The following is a 19,953-nucleotide window of genomic DNA, read 5'->3' as shown; positions in this document are numbered from 1 at the left end:
TCTGGTGATCTCTAGTAAACTAAGGCCTTACGTGAAAGGGTTTTGCAGCATTTGCAAACAGTTCTTTTTATAGAGTGAATGATGTTTAGAATATAAGCTTTAAATTGAATTTGTGTAGGCTCTAAGCGTGGCACATTGTTGGCGTCCTTTGCTGGGAAATGAGCACTTTTAAGTTCTAAAGAAAAAGTTTCATTTGTGATCTCACTCTGTCCCCTACTGGAGAAAATATCAGTGCTGGCTACAGACTAGAGAGAGGGTCAATTCTGATATCCTTGCATTGGCTCCCAGTTGCTGGTGACACCCAAAAAGTTGTTCCTGGTAAGGTAAGATTAGCCTGTCCAGGTTTTGGGATCACCATATTTCCAAAGTGCTGGATGTGTATGGACAGGCAGAGGTCCTAGCCAAAGGAGCAGCAAACAGGGTTATGGTATGTGGGCAGAGAAAAGTATTTTCTAGAAACCCCTCTTTCCAGCTTGCTTTCAGACTAGAATTATTTGTATTAGGGGGCAGTCTCATATGGGAAGGTGGTAAATTCCTGACAGTACTCTGAGCACCGGCCCCTCCCATGGGTGAGTTCCTCCTGCAACGGTCCACGAGCGTTTGTGGATTTACCTGATCCGGTGGTACTGGCGGGGATGCACACTTACCTCTCTAGATTCCTAATGTTACTTCAGATGTCAGTGGCAAAAGGGGAAGACATTCCAGGGATGTGCTGATTTGGGGGTGGGGGTCGGGGATAGATAGCTTTTTCTAGCCCAGTAGTCTACACCTTAAGCACACTTTAACCTCAAATTCATGTTTGGTTTTATAGCTTGATCAGTCTGTTCTAGAGGCACTTCCACCTGATCTCCGGGAACAGATAGAACAAGTTTGTGCTGTTCAGCAAGGAGAGCCACATGGTGACAAAAAGAAAGAACCAGTAAATGGCTGTAATTCAGGAGTTCTAGCACAACCAGTTGGGACAGTGTTGTTGCAAATACCAGAGCCTCAAGAATCTAGTAGTGACACAGGAATAAATGTCATAGCCCTTCCAGCATTTTCACAGGTAAGTTAAATTTAGAGACCTTCTAACCATGGTTTTGGGTGTTCTCACCCATCCTGCTATAGTTCAGGGCATCTCTCATTTCCCTTCCCCTCTGCACTCTAGCTCAGTAGCTCCTGCTGTGTCCAGTGGAGAGTGGGATGCTTGGTTCCACCTCATCTGGAGGACATAGACTTAACCAGCAATCGAGCTGGGCAGTAGGGAAAAGAAACAGGAGCAGGAGGGTATGGTGCATGGGCACCTGCCTAGAATGAACACATTCTGCTTCTGTTGCCCTATTCAGAGCAAATCACAGCAGGTAGAATCATAATCAGATATGGGGGACAGCGACCCTGTTCCTGTTTTGTTTGTTTTCTCTTAGTGTGTCTTATTGTTCTGATAGTTCCTACGTAGTGGTGGTTTTATTTTTAAAAGGCAATTAGTATTCAAATTTAATTCCTTATTCTTACCCTAAACTCAAGATTTAATTAGGTTTGACATTGAGGACCTGAAGATTTCATACAAATCAGCAAAGATTGACCTGAAAACAAAAACTTTTGTGAAAAATATAAGCCAGCTGCCATCTAGAATTAACTCAAGTTTGACTCTGGTCTTTCCTTTCCCATCCCACTAGGTGGACCCTGAGGTATTTGCTGCCCTTCCTGCTGAGCTTCAAAAGGAGCTGAAAGCAGCATATGAGCAAAGACAGAGGCAGGGAGAGGACACTGGCTACCAGCAGCCAGCCAGTGCATCTGGTAAGCCTGGGAAGTGGTTTGTCACAAAAATAGAGTAATGACGTTGTCATGTTCACTCCACAAAGAGATCTTTATTACTGGAGAATATAGGAACAGGTCTACAACAGGGGTGGAAGTTGGCATAGTCCTAGTTAGGTTAGTGTGTGTACTTCACCTTTTTTTTTTTAGTCGATTTTTAAAATAATAGCTTTATTAAGTTTTGTATGTGGTTCTGAGGATCAAATCCACTGCCTCACGCATGCTAGGCAAGCACTCCACCACTGAGCCATAATCTCAGCCCAGTGTGTGTACTTGCTTATTCAGACTTTGCTTTCAAAAATAAGGTAACACAGATCTTTTCAATACTTGTCAAGGCAGAATTAAAATGGGTCCAAAACACAAATCTCAAGGCTTGTGGATGTATGTCACAAACACCTGAACCCGTGTCTACTCTGAGTAACATTTCTGGAGTTTATAATTTAGCAGGCACTACTCTGAGTGTTTCCATCTGTTGAATTTTCTTTCAATCCTGTGACCACCCCATGCTTATAGATAAGCATGCCAAAGTGGCAGAGCCGAGACAGCAGGAACTGTAGAGCTTGTCGGCCACTGTCATTCATGGCCTCCACTCCTGGCTGCGGGTGTTTAGGGTGGATGTGCTATGGGGTGGGAGGGTTGCATTTTGAAGGAGGGAAGAGCCCATGGCACTGTCCAAACTCATCATATACCTCTTCTTCCAGTGCCAAAGAATCCCTTACTTCAGCTAAAGCCAGCAACCGTGAAAGATAAGAAGAAAAACAAGAAAAAACCCCCCATCAGTCCCAAGAAAAAGATTCAGAGCCCTTTGAAAAATAAACTGTTTAACAGTCCTGCAAAATCCCTGCCAGGGGCCTATGGGAGTCCCCAGAAGTTAATTGATGGGTTTCTAAAACATGAAGGACCTATTGCTGAGAAACCCCTGGTAAATTTTTTGAAAAAATACTTTTAAAACTCTTTTGAGTTTTATCAGATCTTAATGCCCTTGATACTTTTAAATGTAGCATTTTTATCTTTTGTTTTCTCAGCAGGAAGAAATCTCTGCTTCCACTTCAGGAGTGTCAGGCCTTTCCAGTTTGCAGCCTGACCTGGCCAGCTGTGTTAGACCTGCAGCACCCAATCTAGCTGGAGCTGTTGAGTTCAGTGATGTAAAGACCTTGCTCAAAGAATGGATAACTACCATTTCAGGTTGGCTTGGCCTGTGGGTGGCCCTGTGATTTGAGAACATGAACAGACGCACAGATCAAATGCGTATTTCTAACTGATCTTCTGGACTTGATTTGAAAAGTTCCTTTCTGCAGCCCATTCTTTAAGTAGCTGTAATCAGTGGTGCACTTGTAGAAATGCAGTTTTCCTTTGTCCCTGCAGATCTCTCTCTCCTTTAAACATCATGGTCCTTATATGAGGTTTTCCCTTCCTAGATCCAATGGAAGAAGACATACTGCAAGTTGTGAAATATTGTACTGATCTTATAGAGGAAAAAGATTTGGAAAAACTGGACTTAGTTATAAAATACATGAAAAGGTAACTTGTTTAGTGTTTTTATGAAGGGAATCAATCACACTGCACAAGTTAATTGGAGGTTTAATTGATGGTTTTAAACTTTTTCCTGGAAACTTCTTCCTGGCAAACTACACTTTTTTAGGAATAATGAAAAAAATGAAGCAAGCCCTTTATATTCAGTCCCACAGGAAAAAAATGCCATAATGTTTGTGACAGAGTAGTAAGTTTAAAATGAGGTTGTTGCCTTTGAGGTTGATGTCTACTATGTGATTTAAAACCATGGGAATATATTTTCCTTTTTAGTGTTCTATTTAGGATTTTAATTTTTGGCCAAGATCACCTTTTATGTGTAAAACGTTCAGCAATGAAGACTTGAAAGGAATCAAGTCTTAGAACTCTTTCCTAATGATGGCTTTCTTCTTTCCCTGCTTTCAGGTTGATGCAGCAGTCGGTGGAATCGGTTTGGAATATGGCATTTGACTTTATTCTTGACAATGTTCAGGTGGTTTTACAACAAACTTATGGAAGCACACTGAAAGTTACATAAATATTTCCAGAGAGCCTGGTGCTCTCCGCTAGCTGTGCCATAAGTGCTTGTGAGGTATTTGCAAAGTGCATGATAGTAATGCTCTGAGTTTTTACAATTTCAGATTTCTTTTTAAGCAAGTGTTTTGTACATTTCTTTTCAAAAAAAGTGCCAAATTTGTCAGTATTGCATGTAAATAATTGTGTTAATTCTTTTACTGTAGCATAGATTCTATTTACAAAATGTTTGTTTATAAAGTTTTATGGATTTTTACAGTGAAGTGTTTACAGTTGTTTAATAAAGAACTGTATGTATATTTTGTACAGGCTCCTTTTTGTGAATCCTTAAAAACTCAACTCTAGGAAGCAACTATTTATTATACTTAAGAGGTTGAAAAACCTCCAGACCGAAATTCCTGAGAGGTCCCAGACCAGGATTCTACTTGTTCCAAGAAAGGGTAAAGCTTCTAAATCATCTTATTCTTGTCTCCCAAGCATGAACATGAACAGGAGCATGTTAAGTAAATCTTTCCTTCTTCCATGTGGGGAAGCTTACATAATCTTTCACAATCTAGTGTTTATATCACAGATAGTTTTGAGGTGGTGCTGGCTATGCCTCTACTGACCCTACAGAAACTTTGATGATGAAGATCAGTAGATTGTCAAACACACACAAAATTTTTTCTATGCTGATATGCTCTCACACTTAAAGATAGTTTGATTCCATGCTAGTTAATACTTCCAACTTTTTCCTCAGTTATGCCACAATGACTTAACTCTGCTGTAACATGCAACAGGTTAATTTGGGTGGGGAAAGGAGTGTCTGCTTCCTTTGAGTCATATTCCTCTAGAACTAGCAAGTCAGATCACTACCATGAGTAAGTCACTATGAAGTATCTGCAGCAACTCAGAAGCACCAAACCCAAATACTTCCCTATTGTTGCCAGCTGTTTTATCAGAAACTAATTCCTTCCACTGCTAGGACACAAGGGTGTGGTGGGTTGATAATCTTCATCCTAGGAAGAATGTGCTGTGCTGAGGATGAGAAGCTACACTGACATGGAAGCCTACCAGAGCTTGCCAGTACTGCAATGTTTGTTTATTATTATTATTTTTTGGATTGTGATGATTACAAGACTCTCATGACTATACAAGCAGTAAAAAGCAGCCAGCTATGCTTTACACCATGGTTTCACAAAGCAGATAAAGAAATATCAGAATGCTTAATTTTCTATTTTAAAAAATCCCTAAGGGCGTATGGCGGAAGAATATGCATAAAGATAAGATGTGTATCTTAACATCAAAAAAGTCCCAAGAATCACAAAATCTGCAGAAGCATGGTTAATCAAATACTGCAGGACTGATTTAATCAGTATAAAATTGAAAGATCTTTAGATTTGTAATAAAAATCCAAATTTAGGGAAGGGCAAACTTTAAAACAGCAGCCAAGTAGGGAAGGGTGGGGCGAGGAGGGTGTGAACGAACAGGCACGCTGGAACTGTGGGATGTGTAACTGACCACTGTCAAACCAGTGTAAGTTTCTTGGTTTCTCATGGAAAACGTTTTATACATCTAAGTCCATCAGTGTCCAGATACATCTGTTCCATTTTTTTGTCTTGTCTTGTTGGTGACATTACAACATAATATTGCATTTGTTCCAATTCCTGCCCCATGTGGAAAATTTAGATGATTTCAAATACTTTCTTAAGTTCCACAATAAGCTGCCAGTCACTCTTCTGCATTTCATCTCTGAACCAGTCTTTGAGTGCATCGATGGACTGCCGGCTGATCTGCAATGCCCGAGGCACAAACAGTGTGAACAGAATGTAACAGACAAGTGCCCAGATGTTGCTCATTATAAAGCAAGCTTCAGCAGAATTATCAGGAGCAATAAGAGCCTGCAGAAGGGAGCACAGTCCCACCTACCTCTGCAAGGCACAGAGCAGAGGCCTTGGCATTCTGTCAGTGCTGTGTTACTCAGGGGTACTGTCCTTAACCAGAGCACACCCTAGTGAAGGATCCAGTACTATAAGATTCTGCAAGTCCAGACAGACTTCAGAGCTACTGATACAGGTAATCAAAAAACTGAAACCCCACCCCAATCCCCCCATTCCTGAAAACATGCCTATTTTGGTGAAATACTTACTTTACTGACAAGAATGTCTGTAGCCTCAAAATGTCTCCCAAACATTTTGGGAGATTCACCAGGGATGGGTTCTATTTTGACACAGACTTCTTGTCCCTTTTTTGCAACATCCACTTGTTTGTGGTTTATTTCAATACTTGTTACTATCCCGATGTCCACAAACTGTAAGATAATAGAAAGTACAAAGCATGCATATGGATTTGTACCCTCCACAGTGCCTTAACAGCTGAAATGCTACAGAAAGAGCCCACTCCAAAAGCCTTGGCACGTTCTCCTGTGCTTACCACAGATCAAAGAATTTTCTGCCCTGTGCCCTTTACAAGATGGTTGTAGGGATGAAGAGAGACCACCGACATTGTGTAACCCTTTCCAGCTGCTCTGCTCATCCAGTGTCACTTGTTACTGCCCTGCCCTGCCCTCTCACAGGACAAGCTGTATTAGGAGGGAACAGCAGACCCTACGTCAGGAAGGAGCTCAGAGCAGTCAGTGGAGATAATGTGTACACATTATTCAGATAGAAAATGGCAAGTCATAAGTGACATCGGTTTGCAGTTAGGGGGAGAAGGAACCCCTTTGACTGCCTTGTGGAAAAAGGTACAAGAGAGCGTGTGCAAAGGATTGGGTATGGAAGAGCACACCTGTAACTCCAGCCACCCTGGAGGGAAGAGGACAGCAAATTCAAGGCCTAGCCTTTCTCAAAAAGGAAGTGGGAGGTCTGGGGACTTGAAACCAGGGAGAGCTTGGCTTGGTTTAGGAGGCCAAAGTCACATGGAAAATGGTTTCTGCAAGTACTGTGCTAGGTGGGGACACTGAATTAGTATAGAAGCACCAACTTTCAAGGGCTGGGCAGGGAGAATACAGGATGAGCCTGGGACATGTCACTTCCCTTGGCAGGAGGAAATGCTCCAGGAGCTGCCTGGTAAGGACACGGGAACCAGCAGCACCTTACCAACCAAATGAGTAACAACTGCACGCTTTAAGTCTATTTTTAAGTCTACTGGATACTTAATAAAAAAACGTTCTCGGTGGGGGGAAATCACAGTTGTGCAACCATTTAAGTAATAACTTGGGTACTGACTGCAATGGGGACTAAAGCCACTGGGAGGGAGAAGGTTGTTGAGAAATAGGATATTCACAGGAACTCCAAGAACCAGGGCTCTTTCAGCATTTTACTCAGGGAATCAAGTAGGAAGCAGCAGTATGTGTGACAGGAGTCACACAGTCCCTTTGTAGGTCCCTTTCCAATACTTCCCACCTACAGTTAGTGAGAAGGGAACAGAAGCCAAATGCAGGAATAAATTGCAAAATTGGTAGGGGGCAGACAGTGCACACCTGGAAGGGAACCAGGCTCGTGAGTGGGATCACCAGAGATAAATTAGGGACAAGTGATGATATGAATGGGGACTGCAAATGATAGTGTACTACTGAAGTCGTACTGATTTTTCTTGGATATATTGATCTAGGGGAAAGTTAAATCTTGTTTAAAATTTGGTTTTCAAAACTTTTCTTCCCCTCTTAAAAAAAAAAAAGTCAACTGGAACTTACGTTTTTGCTTGGGACACACATAGGTGTCCCTTGTTTCACCTGACCTGCTTCCACAGTCACCCCCATCACTATTGGATCTCGAGAATTGAAAATATACTGAGGAAGGATTTTCATCTTGCAGGGAAATACTGCTATGTGCCTGAAAGGAAAATGAAAGCAAGAATTTTTAAGCTTATGAACTTTCAACACAGACAGAGACGGCAGGTGAACACGAGGTTCCTTCCGAGGTTCCTTCCATTACACGGAAGCATCTTCCTCAGGCTGGGTGATCACAAGAAGCAGGCCTACCCACAGAGGCTGCTACTCAGCCTGACAGCCCAAGGCGACCCCGCTTCTGTGGCACTTCATTTCCCCTCCATCCTCCCTCTTCCCATTCTACTGCTTCCCGAGTCTTCACTCATTCAACCCCAGTCAGTGCGGAGCCGGGAAGCCCTTCACTGCTTCCTTCCCACCTTGGAGTTAGGGTACAGCAGAATTTTGTGCCCAACCCAAAAGAAGAGCCTGACCCTCACAGACATCACTCTGCAACCATATCCTGGGGCTTGGAACCCAGAGTACCTGCTGAGAAGTCTGTCACTTAGCACATGTGTAGTCTTTTGGGGCGCCAAAGGTATCTATCCACATCCCCCTTTTCACCATGCTCCTGAATTTCCCATCCAAAATGCTCCTTCCTTGCAAGTTTAATTTCCCTGTTTATTAAGCATATGCTGAAAGTGCTGTAAGTTTCTAGTCATCTTCCCAAGCAAATAGTTCTTGCTTTAGATTTCATGGTCTAAATTGACCATACACCAATTTAAATCCTAATATTTACCAGCTGGCTTTACTTGCAGTGTATCTGAAATTAAACCACCATTCTCTGTGCTGCTGAAGCACCTCATCAATCATGTTTTGCAAGGCCTACAGGAGCCTCCTGACAGATGCTCATCACGTTACACTAGCAACCCAACTGATCATGACGAGGCAGCCTTGGCAACCAACGGCTTCTCACAACGCAAAGGAAAAGCTCCAGCCTTCCTGCTGCCCACAGGGAAATTCCTATATCATACGGATCCTGCTGACTTCTCTGACCTGATTTTCTACCACAGTCCCTGCAGTTTAACCTGCCTCTGCAGCTGCCTCCATTTTTGGACCCAAATTGGCTTCACATGCTTTTCTGCCTGGCTGCCTGGCTGCTCCAGAGAGAGGCCTAAAGAGATGAGAGATTTTCAACAACACTGTGAATCCCAGCCCTTGCTCTCCTTTTCAAGGTCCCTCCCCTGCTGTATTTCGATTTTTAGCGCCTATCTCCACTTACACATCAATTACTGGCTGCCTCTCCCAGGGAGGGTGAGCACCGGAGCTCTAAGAGGAAGGATCTTGGCCTGGGTGTCTACTGACTGCTTCTCCAGGGCCCACAGCACTGTGGTACGTGAGCGCTCAGAACGTCTGTGGAGGAATGGACTTCTCTCTCACTTCCTAATTCCCACGCTTTGATTTTGCTAATCACATTCCACGCAATTTCAGATAAGCAATTCCAACAAAGCCCCCAAACTTAGCAACTACTATGTTAATGAGACCAAAGTCTGCCATACTGAAAATGAAAGGAAGACCAAAAAGATTTGTTTGCACACTGCTGGCATGTCCCTGGGTGCAGGTTTCTGGTATAACAGACATTTCAGGACACAACCTCAGGTAGATAAGCAAACAGCATGCTTTTGTTGCCTATACTCCTTTCCAGGATTTAGTTAACTCTCAACAAACATCATTATCAAAGACCTGAAGTAAATAAAAAACACCAACTTACTTAAATTCTTCTTGTTTCTGTTTCTTGTAGTCTTGTCTATATTTTGTAAAGGCATCAAATAAATGATAAATAATTTCTGCACTAAAAATTCTAACTCCTAAACTATCGGCCATTTCTTGTGCGTCCCGTTCAATTCTCACATCAAAGGCCAAAATTACTGCATATCTGATAGGTTAAAATACATCAAAGATCGATCATTCAACAAAAAACAGCATATCACAAAGTAAAGTTTGAGGGCAACAGGTAACAGAAATGTAATGACTTACTGAGGATCATGTTCCAACATCACAGAAGCCTTCATAACATCTTTTTTATGGACAGGGCCAATGTTAATTCCTGCATACTGTAAAAAGGAAGGTTCCAGTTTTACCTGCATGTGTTGGGTAATGGCAACAGCACCACAAGTCACAACCATCATTGACTTGTGAAGAGATGGGTATAATTACTTACTGGCACTTCTGAGGTTTTCAAAAATTCAAGTAGAGCTTCCAAAGAGCCTAATGTGGATGCCTGGACATAGACTCCTTTTTCTTCTAATTTGATAGCATTTAGTGTCTGCTTTAATTCATGGATCAATTCATCCTTGAAAAGAAACCAGATTTTGCCATGGATGTCAGTAGACCTCTACCCTCAACAGCCTAGAATTAAACTGCTGCTCTTTTTGGTTAAGTATTCATCTGAAAACAAGAAACTAAGGCTTAGAGCAAAGCATAATTTGTGCCAGAAAAGACCTGGTGACTATGTCCTAGTCCCATCCCACTTCACCTTTGTTTTAGGTTGACTGACTATAAGGAAAAGCCAGTAGATGGGTGGTGCAGAATGAAATAACAGGTAAGAATGATGGTTTAAAGTACCTCAAATGTTACGGTAGCCCAAAAGCTCTGCCTGGCTGTTTCGACAATGAAATACCCTAAACTTCATTATCTTAACAGCTCTTGATTGTTGACACTATTAAAAAAAAAAAATCCACTGCATATCTGGCACTGGCCTGATACTCTTGCCTGCCCTGTTCCCACTGGCCCTGAGGTGGCTTCCCTGATGGCATGACCTAATGTTAGATAAAGGTGGCCTCAGCACACAAGAGGTAGCTGCTAGTAACAACTATAGTTTCCCTTTGGCGTGCAAACAGACTATAGCTAAAAGGTTGGCTTTGTGAAACTGCTGGATATGGGCCAGCTACTACTACAAATGGGCAAATGGGTTGTGAAATGACTACCAGTCTCTAGCAAGATTTTCTTCAGTTCCATCTGATAATAGGGTATCTAAAATAAAACATGAATGTGCACCCCCTACATTGTCTTGTTTTTATTTAAATAAAATGCACATCTAGATCCTAGTGTATACAAAAATATTCGTGTCAATTCACACTGATTGTACAAATAATTTCAAAGCATCAAGTCTGCTGAGAGGCCAAGAAACTTCACAAAGACAAAGGTGCCCATTTTAGTCACATCCCAGCATTGCCCTAATGACATAAAGCAAACTGAAACAGAACAAAGATACTAACAACGAACTTACTTTAAGAACAGGGACTTCATCTTCTTTATAAGCCACCAGGAGAGGTAAACCAGCCAGTGTTTTCTCCAGGTCTTTTCCAAGAATCTTCACCCCTTGAGCGGCTTCTACTTCTTTATGCTTTTCATACTGGTTCTATAGAGATAAAAACATTTTCCACCACATTTATTTGAAAAGTCGTAGCATTGGATGATATGAGACAGACTATTTTCATGACCTGTGGGATGGGAAACATTTCTTAAACTACACACACAAACTACAAAATAATAAAAAATAATGATAGACCAGAGTATTGAATAAACAACTCCAATAAATCTTTAAAAAAAAAAAAAAAAAAAAGATGGTGAAGAAGAGAACAATGACAAAGAGCTGATGAAGATGTGAAATAAGAAACACTAAAATTCCACAACCAAGAGTCTAACTTGTCATGCCCACTGTGGATAACGGGAGCCTCATCTAGTGAAATGAGCTCCACAGGAGCAGCGACACAGCAATCCACTCCACAGGGTGCACCCTGGAGACACTGGCACAACTACACAAGAAGACAGGAAGAACGGACGGCTGTAACACTGCTAGTATAACCTAGCCTACATTTTCAGATAATTCAGGACACAGCCACACAACAGAATGTAATTTTTTTTTAACAGAATGTCTTTATTTTTATGTAGTGACGATCAGCCTCACACATAATAGCCAAGCCCTCTGCCACTGAGCTACAAACCCAGCCCTGGAATATAAATCTTAAAAATTATTTTTCAATTGGAAAGTCAGATACAAAGGCACACACTGAGTATAACTCCGCTGATACAAAGTCCTGACATTTTTAAGGCAGCACACTTAATTTCTAAAACTACCAAGAAAAAAAAGGATGTTAGCTATTCTCATGCAGTTCTGGTTAAGTCTCAGGAATCAGGGAGGAGAGAGGGACCTCAGGTCAGGAAGAAACATGTAGGAGGCTTCTGGGTACCAGCAACATTGATCTATGCCAAGACTGCTTCCTAAAACTTTATTAAAATTTTCTTCTATGTTTTATGCAGTTCTCAGCATAGGTATTTCTTTTACCATAAAAACGGTTAGTAAAAAAAAAAATAATAATAGTGTAGAACCAAAACAATGTAGTTTATCTTTTAGGAAAGCCCTAATCAGGTAGATATGTACGTTCACATTTACAGATCTCTTCTGAGGGTCAGCCTTCTGTATGAAGACATCTAAAACAGAATAGCTCTCACAGTGAGAAAGCAATATCAGAACTTCTAACACTACACAAGTCCCCTTGGATCAATGCTTACCTTCACTCGCAATTCCTTCATAGGAGGGGGTAACAGGAGTCCTCGAATCTGAGTGACAATAGGCCCTTCTACTCCAGGAACAATGATTGTATCTCCTTCCTTCAGCCGCCCATTAATTAATATGACATCTATAGTGGTGCCCATTCCTGGGAGAGCTTTAACCTAACAAATTATTGCAAAGGAAATAAAACACACAATGCATCATGTTCATTAAATGTAAAAGTCAATAACATCTTCTACCCAGAAACTTGCTACTGGAGCGAGGAGTGAGCAGGAAGCCTGAAGATTACCTCCATCACCTGTGCTCTCAGCTCTTCACAGTGTGCCAGTCTCTTACTCAACATGGTCTGAGTCAACTCCACGAGAAGGTAGATCAGACTTCCCATGCCATCACCAGTATGTGCAGAGGTAGGTACCAAGGACACAAAAGTGCGGGGATCTTTATTCTCATAAAACAAAGCAGCATTCAAACCCTGGAAGCAAAAGTCATTCCAAAACACCAAGCTGTGAAAGGAGGTATCCAGAAGAGGAATGACTAACAGAAGCTAGATGGACGATTTAATCATTTTGCACCGTCCCTGACAACACTTGAAGGCTGGGGTGACAGCACTTGTCTAGCATCTGAAAGGCCCCTGGGGGTCAATCCTGAACACTGCCAAAACCAAAAAACTTAAAACACAGTATGGAAGTGATCACGGAAGCACAATATTAAAGGAAAGTGGTTTCTTTCTAAGGCAACTCGTAAAACATTCAGACTGCAAAGAGTTCTGTGAAGTACTGGTTTTATGAAATTAAAAGAAGGAAGCCAGGCAAGGTGTTAAGCACGTGTAGCCTCAGGTATTGGGGACGCTCAGGCAGGAAGATCCCTTAAGTCCAGAAATCCAGGGCAAGCCTGGGCAACATAGCAAGGCTCCATCTCAACAAAACATAGAAAATAAAAAACAAAAGGAATAAAGGAAAATTCTATCTAGTTAATGGGAGAACAGAACCTATAATATAAATGCTGATTTTATTTTAGAAATAATGTAATAAAAGAAATATTCTGAAAAATGGCTTTTCATAAAGAAGGAAATGCTTTCTCACCTGCTGTGCAAATTCTACAATAATGGCCTTTGCTCGCTCTTCAAACTCATCTTTTGTATTCTTTTTCTGCTTCTTTAAAGTAGCAGCCACATCAGAGTCAGGACTCTTTTTCCAATCATATAACCTATCGATCTGGAAAAATTCTTTTGTAAGAAAAAAATCTTCAAAAACTCAGAACACTCAAGAATTTGATTAGTAGATCCAAAAATTCCTTATATATACCATATGTATAAAGAAGAGTGCAAATTATTCAGATATTTCATTGTACCAGAAGCCCCTTATGGATTGTAATAGAGTCCCCCCTTCAAGTGAGAAACTGCTGAGGTACCAATCTGCCCTGTCAGCCTCCAAAGAATTCAGGAGAGGTGGCCATCTGATTGCAAAATACGAGATCCTTGAATCATCCTGACACTACTCGTGTGTGCTGTCAAGTTCCCAAAAGTTTTTTGAAGTAGATAGTAGATAATTACTGCAAATACCGCCAACTGAAAAATTATACACCAAAAAACTAGAAAATAAAGAAGTATTTCCTATCTCAGAACAGCTCATTTTAGTTATACTGCTCAAATCAGGATTAAATCTGTTTAGTCAACAACAGAATAAAATTTCCCTCATGTTTCAACAGGAGTAATGCATGACGATGTCTGAGGTGATGGATATTAGTAATCATCTGATTTGATCATAATACATTATACCACAATACGCTGTACACATGTACTGAAAATAACATGCTGACATCATAAATATGTACAAGTATGTGTCAAAAACAAAATTTTTCTTAAAAAAAAAATGGTCAGACATGGAATTTGTACACCCTCAAAAATTACTTAATAGCCAAATCAAAACAATGTATAATCTCCGTCTAGGTGATAATATAAGGGAGGTCAACCTGAATTTTACTACTCAGAAAGAGGAAAAAATCTAAAATTTGTAGACTTGAAATGAAAAATCCACTGGGTGAGTTTAACAGTAAATTATATCTGTAAAAGAAAATATAATATATATTACAAAATATAAATAATATAAATATAAAATATAATAAAAAATTATTATCTGAACTGAAGCATAGAGGAAAGGTAGGATAAAAGAAGGAAAATTTCAGCTGGCTATGAGACAGAATTAAGAAATAGAGCTGGAATCCTAGTAATGTCCTAGAATTCTGTTATGTAGTTAAAGAACAAAAGCAGGGAAATAGAGCAGAAAAATACCTGAAGAAATAACCAAGAATTTTAAAAATTAGGTGAAGACTATAAACACATAAATCTAAGAAATTCAATAAAATTCAAGCACAATAAAAATTAAAGACAAGTATTATATTGTAAGATCACATTGATAAAGTCCTTTTGAAAGTCTTAAAAACAGCCAATGTAGAAAAGCACAAAGAACAGGAAGAAGGAAATTGTACATCATTGTAAGCTTCTTGCAATATACAAAGGGATGCATGTAGGGCATAAGGATGTAAGGTAATGTTTGAAAGTCGAGTGCTAAGTTAAAAGCACACATTACAAACTCTAGGGCAGTGAATAAGAAAGAGAAACAACTAAAATTCCAATGATGGCAATGTAATAGAATACACACACACACAAAAAAAATTGAATTAATTGCCCAAAAAAGGGAGGAAAGCGAGGAAGAGAAAGGAACAAAATTTATCTGAAATAAGTAAGGGGAAAACAACAAGATGGTACAGTTAAATTTAAGCATGCTGAGACTATAATAAATGTAAATGGTGCAGGGATTATTGACCTACATAAAAAAGAAAATCAAAACACACTGTTTACAAAAAATGCATCTTAAATATCACGAAATAAGACGAGAGGTAAAAAGGTAAAAGGACACCATGTGAATGAAAATCACAAGAAAGGAAGAGCTGCTACTTCAATGCCAAAGGAGACTTGAGGACAAGCTACATTAACAGAGAAGTTAGAAGAGGGCAATTCATCAAGAGGAAGTTAACAGACACAGAAACAATATCAATCTTAACTCTGTATGCACCTAATTAGAGACCTTCAGAAAAGATGAACCAAAAAATGTACAGAATTGAGAGTAGAAACAAATCTACAGCCTCATCTGCTCTCAACATTCCTCACAGTAACTCCATCAGCAGAGCAAGAACACAGAAGCAAAGGGAACCAGCACCACTAGCCTACGCAAATAGAGCATCCACCCCAGAAGAAGCAGAGAGCACTTGCCTCTCAAGTGAAGCAGAACACACACCAAAACCAATCATTTGTTGGTGAATAAAACAAATCTCAGTAAATTGAAGAAAATGAGATCATACATACAACAATTTTCTAAAGAATGAAAAGACAGAAGAAATCACAAGATAAATCAGAAAAGTATTTGACCTGCATGATAATAAAACATGACATGTCTAAGCACTGATTAAAGGGAAATTAATAGCTTTAAATACTCCATTGGAAGATAAAACTGTCATAAAATAAAAAACCTAAAAAGTCTTGCTTGTCATTAGAAATACCACCCTGTGTGGCTTTGCTGGTGATTTCCAGCAGGCACTTAAGAAATAACACCAATTGGCCACAAAATTTTCCAGAAAATGGAGGAGAAATTTATGAGGACAATATTATTACTCTGATATAAAACCAAACAAACAACATAAAAGAAAACCGAACACCAGTATCACTTATGAACACAAAATCTTCAACAGAATATTACCAAATCAAATCTAGTAAAATATTGAAAGAATAGTACATGATGGCCCAGTGGATTTATTCTGGTAAAGGAAGATTGTTTTTAACATTGGTTTTTAACATCTTAAAAGTTAGTCATAAAAAAACTAAAGGTTATTCATGTTGTTCACAGAATGAAGGGAAAGTCACGTGAACATCTCAATATAAGCAAAAAGAGAATGTGACAAAATCAACAACTACTCATGATCAACAAAACCCAACACCCTAAACAAGCTAGGGACAGAAAAAACTCCCCAACTTAAAGGTGTATATACAAAATAATCTATAGAAAATATCACACCAAAATGGCAAAGGATTGAGCACTTCCTCCTAAAATTGGAATAAGCATGTCTAACGTATTACTTCTATTCTACATTGTCCTAGAAGGTCTAGTTAAGGCAATAAGGAAGCAAAAGGCATACAGATAAGGGAAAAATAAAACAGTATTATAAGAACATAATAATTACGTAGAAAGAAAATCCCACATTATCCACTAAAGAAGCTACTAGGACTAATAAGTGGATTTATTACCAGTCACAAGATATAAAGTGAATATACAAAAATCGTGATAAACAGTGATAAAAGTGATAAACAGTTGGAAATTCAAATTGTTAAAATGCTATTTACAATAGTATTAAAAGCATAAAATAATTAGAGATAATTAGAAAAATATGTCCAACACACGGACACTAAATGATAAGATATTGCCAAGAGAAAGCAAAGGCCACCTGGGCTAATACAGAGTGATAATGAGGCTCACTGATTCAGACAATTTAATATTGTTAAAGTATCAATCCTCTCAAAATTTATCTACAGAGTAAATGTAATTCTAATCAAAATCCTGAAAAGTTATTTTGCAGAAACAAGCTGATTCTAAACTTTATACTGAAATTCAAAGACCTAAACTAGTCAAAACAGTTTATTTTTGAGAAATAAAAATGCCGTTGAGAAACTTACCACTACTGGCTTTCAAGACTCACTATGAAGCTACAATAATCAAGATAGGGTAGGAGTGGTAATAGGATGGATAAAGACCAACAGAACAGAAGAGAGATTCTAGGAACAGACAAATATGGCAATTAATTTTTGACAAAGATGCCCAAATAATTCCATGGGGAAAGTATAATTTTTTTCTCAACAAAAAGGAAAACTAGATATTCACATGGGAAAGACATAAACCTTGACCTTATATCTCACCCCATTCAGAAAAATCAACTCAACCTCAAGGTAAAAGCTGTAACCATTAAACCACCTAGAACCTTTGAAAAAAATTTCAACCAACTTGGAGATAGGAAAAGATTTCTAATATAGAATACAAGAAACAGAAATCATTAAAAAAAATTGGATTTTGCCAATCTTGGAAATTTCTTCTCTTCAATATACACCATTAAGAAAATGAAAAATCCAGTCCTACACTATAGGAATATGTCTGGGATACAGGTAACTGACAAAGGACTTACACTGAAAATATATAAGGAACCCTTAAAATTGAACAATAAGACAACTAGCCAACTAATTAAGAGCAAAACATTTTGAACAGACTCTTCAAAGAGAGACGATGCCGTCTCGAATGTTAATAAGTGCATGAAAAGATGCTCAAGCCGCTAGTCATCTTGACAAGGCAAATTAAACCCAACAATTTACCATCACATACCTATTCAATACTAAAGGTGGGGCAAGTGTTGACAAGGTGTGTAGAAACTGGAACTCTTACATAATGTTGGTGAAAATGTAAATTGGTATAATCTCTATGAAAAAAATCTGTTGGTTCTCACATATACTGTATGATGCAGCACTGTATTCCTAAGTATTTACTCAAAGGAAGTGATCATTAAAATCTACACAAAGAATTGTACAGAAATATTCATAACCATTTCTCACTACCTGAAACTAGAATCAATCCAAATGTCCTTCAACAGGTGAATGGATAAAGTGTGGCATTAGCCAGATGATGGAATATTACTCAGCAATAAAAATAAAAATTTATGATACATGCAACATGAATAATGCTGCAGGAGTAACAAAATGCCAAATTCAAGAGATTAAATATTGTATGATTCCATTTATATGAAATTTAAAATAGGCAAAATTAGTCTAGAGTGACAGAAAGACTACTGTTTACATAGGGTTTAGAGAATGCAGCAGACTGATGATAAAGAAGCATGAGGGAACTTTCTGGGAATGTGAGATCATCTATATTCTGAAAGGTAATAGTTGTGTGTATGAATTAATCGGTCAAAACACATTAAGTGGTATACTTATCATGGACTCATGTTCTTCTACGTTACAGCATAATTTTTTAATCAGAAATTAAGAAGCATTTTTCCAATGAAGTTTTTCAGAAGAAGACTTACCTTATTAAGTGCAACAATGAAGGGACATTTTTTAGATTTGAGAAGGTTGATAGATTCAATTGTCTGAGGCTCCAAACCATGCATAATATCAACAACTAAAATGGCAATATCACAAAGAGAGCTTCCCTCTGTTTCTCAGATTACTATATAAAGAGGAAAAAGATATATAAATAGGAAATTCTGAAATCAACATAATTTTTAAACTGTAATTTCTTGGTAAAACCTAAACAAAAGGATAAAAGTATAAAAGTATAAAAGGATAAAAGTATAGTTGTGGGGGTCAATATATGGTGGTATACCTGTAATCCCAGCTATGTGGGATGATGAGCATGTCAAACACAAGTTCAAGGCCACTCTGTGTAACTAACTTAGCAAAAGAGTCTGTCTCAACAAAAAAAACATAAAAAGGCTGGGGACATAGAGTCTTTGCCTAGTATGCACAAGACCCTGAGTACAATCCCCTATACCACACCAAATAAAACTGGGGACTGGGTCCAGGACCCTTAAGAGATACCATCATCTGTGGATGCTCAAGTCCCTGATATGGCACAGTATTTACATGTAACCTACACACAACCTCCCACTTCTAAATTACTTGTACAGGTTAAGCATTCCCAATATAAAATTCCAAAATCAAAAACTTCAAGTACCAACCTGATGCTCAAAAGTTTCATATTTGGGAATACTTTTGGATTTCATATTTTTAGATTAGAGATACTCACCATAAAGTCTATTCAACTACTCCAATCTTTAACATTTGGGATACTTCTGGTCCCAAACATTTTAGAAAAGGGGTACTTAATCTGTAATACCTAATACAATATAAACAGTTATACTGTATTGCTTAGTGAATAAAGACAAAGAAACAAGTCTGTACACATTCAATACAGATGCAAATTATTTCACCTATAGTTGTTTGAATATACAGATGCAAAACCTATGGATAAGGAGGAAAACTATATGCATTAAACTGGTTCAAATGCCATTCATCCCTTAATTTGCCAAATACTCATCTGACATACAAAATTGACATCTGTTAGAAAGAGCTCCAAAAGTTTCTCTAATATTTTTTGCCAATTTATATTGACTCAGTTTGTTGTGATAATGAATATGGACAATGCGATATAATATTCCCCTTGCAATGGATTTCACAGGAGAGAGCCATGTTTGTATTAGGATTTGCTCAGTTCCTCATTAAGAAGGTGCTCTTTCAAAGTAAAAAAGATTTCCTTCTCCAGAAAACAAGGATACAAATAAAACACTACTAATTTCATGAGGATTGTTATAGGGACCACAGATTTCAAATGGTTACCCAGTTATGATCCTACTAAAATTTAGAATAGGGTTCAGGAATATTCCTTGATGGCGAGAGATTTGTTCTTACCTGAAAGACTCATGCCCAGGAGTATCAATAATTAGCATTCCTGGAATCCGAACATTCTCTCTGTCAACTAGAACCAGTGGGAAAAAAAGGAGAGTTTAGGAGGTCAAAACAATGAAAGCCTCTTTACGAAACAATTCATCTGCCATGAAAACTTAAAATATCACTACTTCCTTTTTAAATCAATGGTTTTAAAAGAGAATCAACAAGCAAAGCACAATGGTTAATATTTTCATTAATATCAAAAACTATAAGTAAAATGAGAAGAGAGCACCTTTTGTTGGTCATAAAACTAGTGTGTTGAGAAGATTATTAATGGGATACAAATAGCAAGGCGTCACCTGAGTTCTC

At 38.7% G+C, this 19,953-nt stretch overlaps 2 protein-coding genes across 2 annotated transcripts in view; one reads left to right on the top strand and one right to left on the bottom strand.

Moving 5' to 3' along the window:
* The window catches only part of Rev1 (REV1 DNA directed polymerase), a 75,203-nt gene extending 71,069 nt beyond the window's left edge, over positions 1-4,134 (top strand). The window contains 6 exon segments of the mRNA XM_047523421.1: positions 812-1,045; positions 1,656-1,776; positions 2,496-2,716; positions 2,820-2,979; positions 3,213-3,315; positions 3,730-4,134. Of these exon segments, the coding sequence (XP_047379377.1) occupies positions 812-1,045; positions 1,656-1,776; positions 2,496-2,716; positions 2,820-2,979; positions 3,213-3,315; positions 3,730-3,841 (951 nt within the window). The 3' untranslated portion in view covers positions 3,842-4,134.
* Eif5b (eukaryotic translation initiation factor 5B) overlaps positions 1,867-19,953 on the bottom strand; it is a 74,954-nt gene continuing 56,867 nt past the window's right edge. The window contains 13 exon segments of the mRNA XM_047523423.1: positions 1,867-5,609; positions 5,966-6,127; positions 7,511-7,649; positions 9,294-9,458; positions 9,560-9,636; positions 9,744-9,875; positions 10,812-10,943; positions 12,098-12,259; positions 12,388-12,570; positions 13,181-13,312; positions 18,222-18,347; positions 18,349-18,364; positions 19,606-19,672. Of these exon segments, the coding sequence (XP_047379379.1) occupies positions 5,502-5,609; positions 5,966-6,127; positions 7,511-7,649; positions 9,294-9,458; positions 9,560-9,636; positions 9,744-9,875; positions 10,812-10,943; positions 12,098-12,259; positions 12,388-12,570; positions 13,181-13,312; positions 18,222-18,347; positions 18,349-18,364; positions 19,606-19,672 (1,601 nt within the window). The 3' untranslated portion in view covers positions 1,867-5,501.

The sequence above is a fragment of the Sciurus carolinensis genome, chromosome 13 (genome assembly GCF_902686445.1).
Source record: "Sciurus carolinensis chromosome 13, mSciCar1.2, whole genome shotgun sequence".
Taxonomy (NCBI): domain Eukaryota; kingdom Metazoa; phylum Chordata; class Mammalia; order Rodentia; family Sciuridae; genus Sciurus; species Sciurus carolinensis.
Note: the sequence above shows the minus strand (reverse complement) of the source record. Positions and strands in the feature narration are given on the sequence as shown.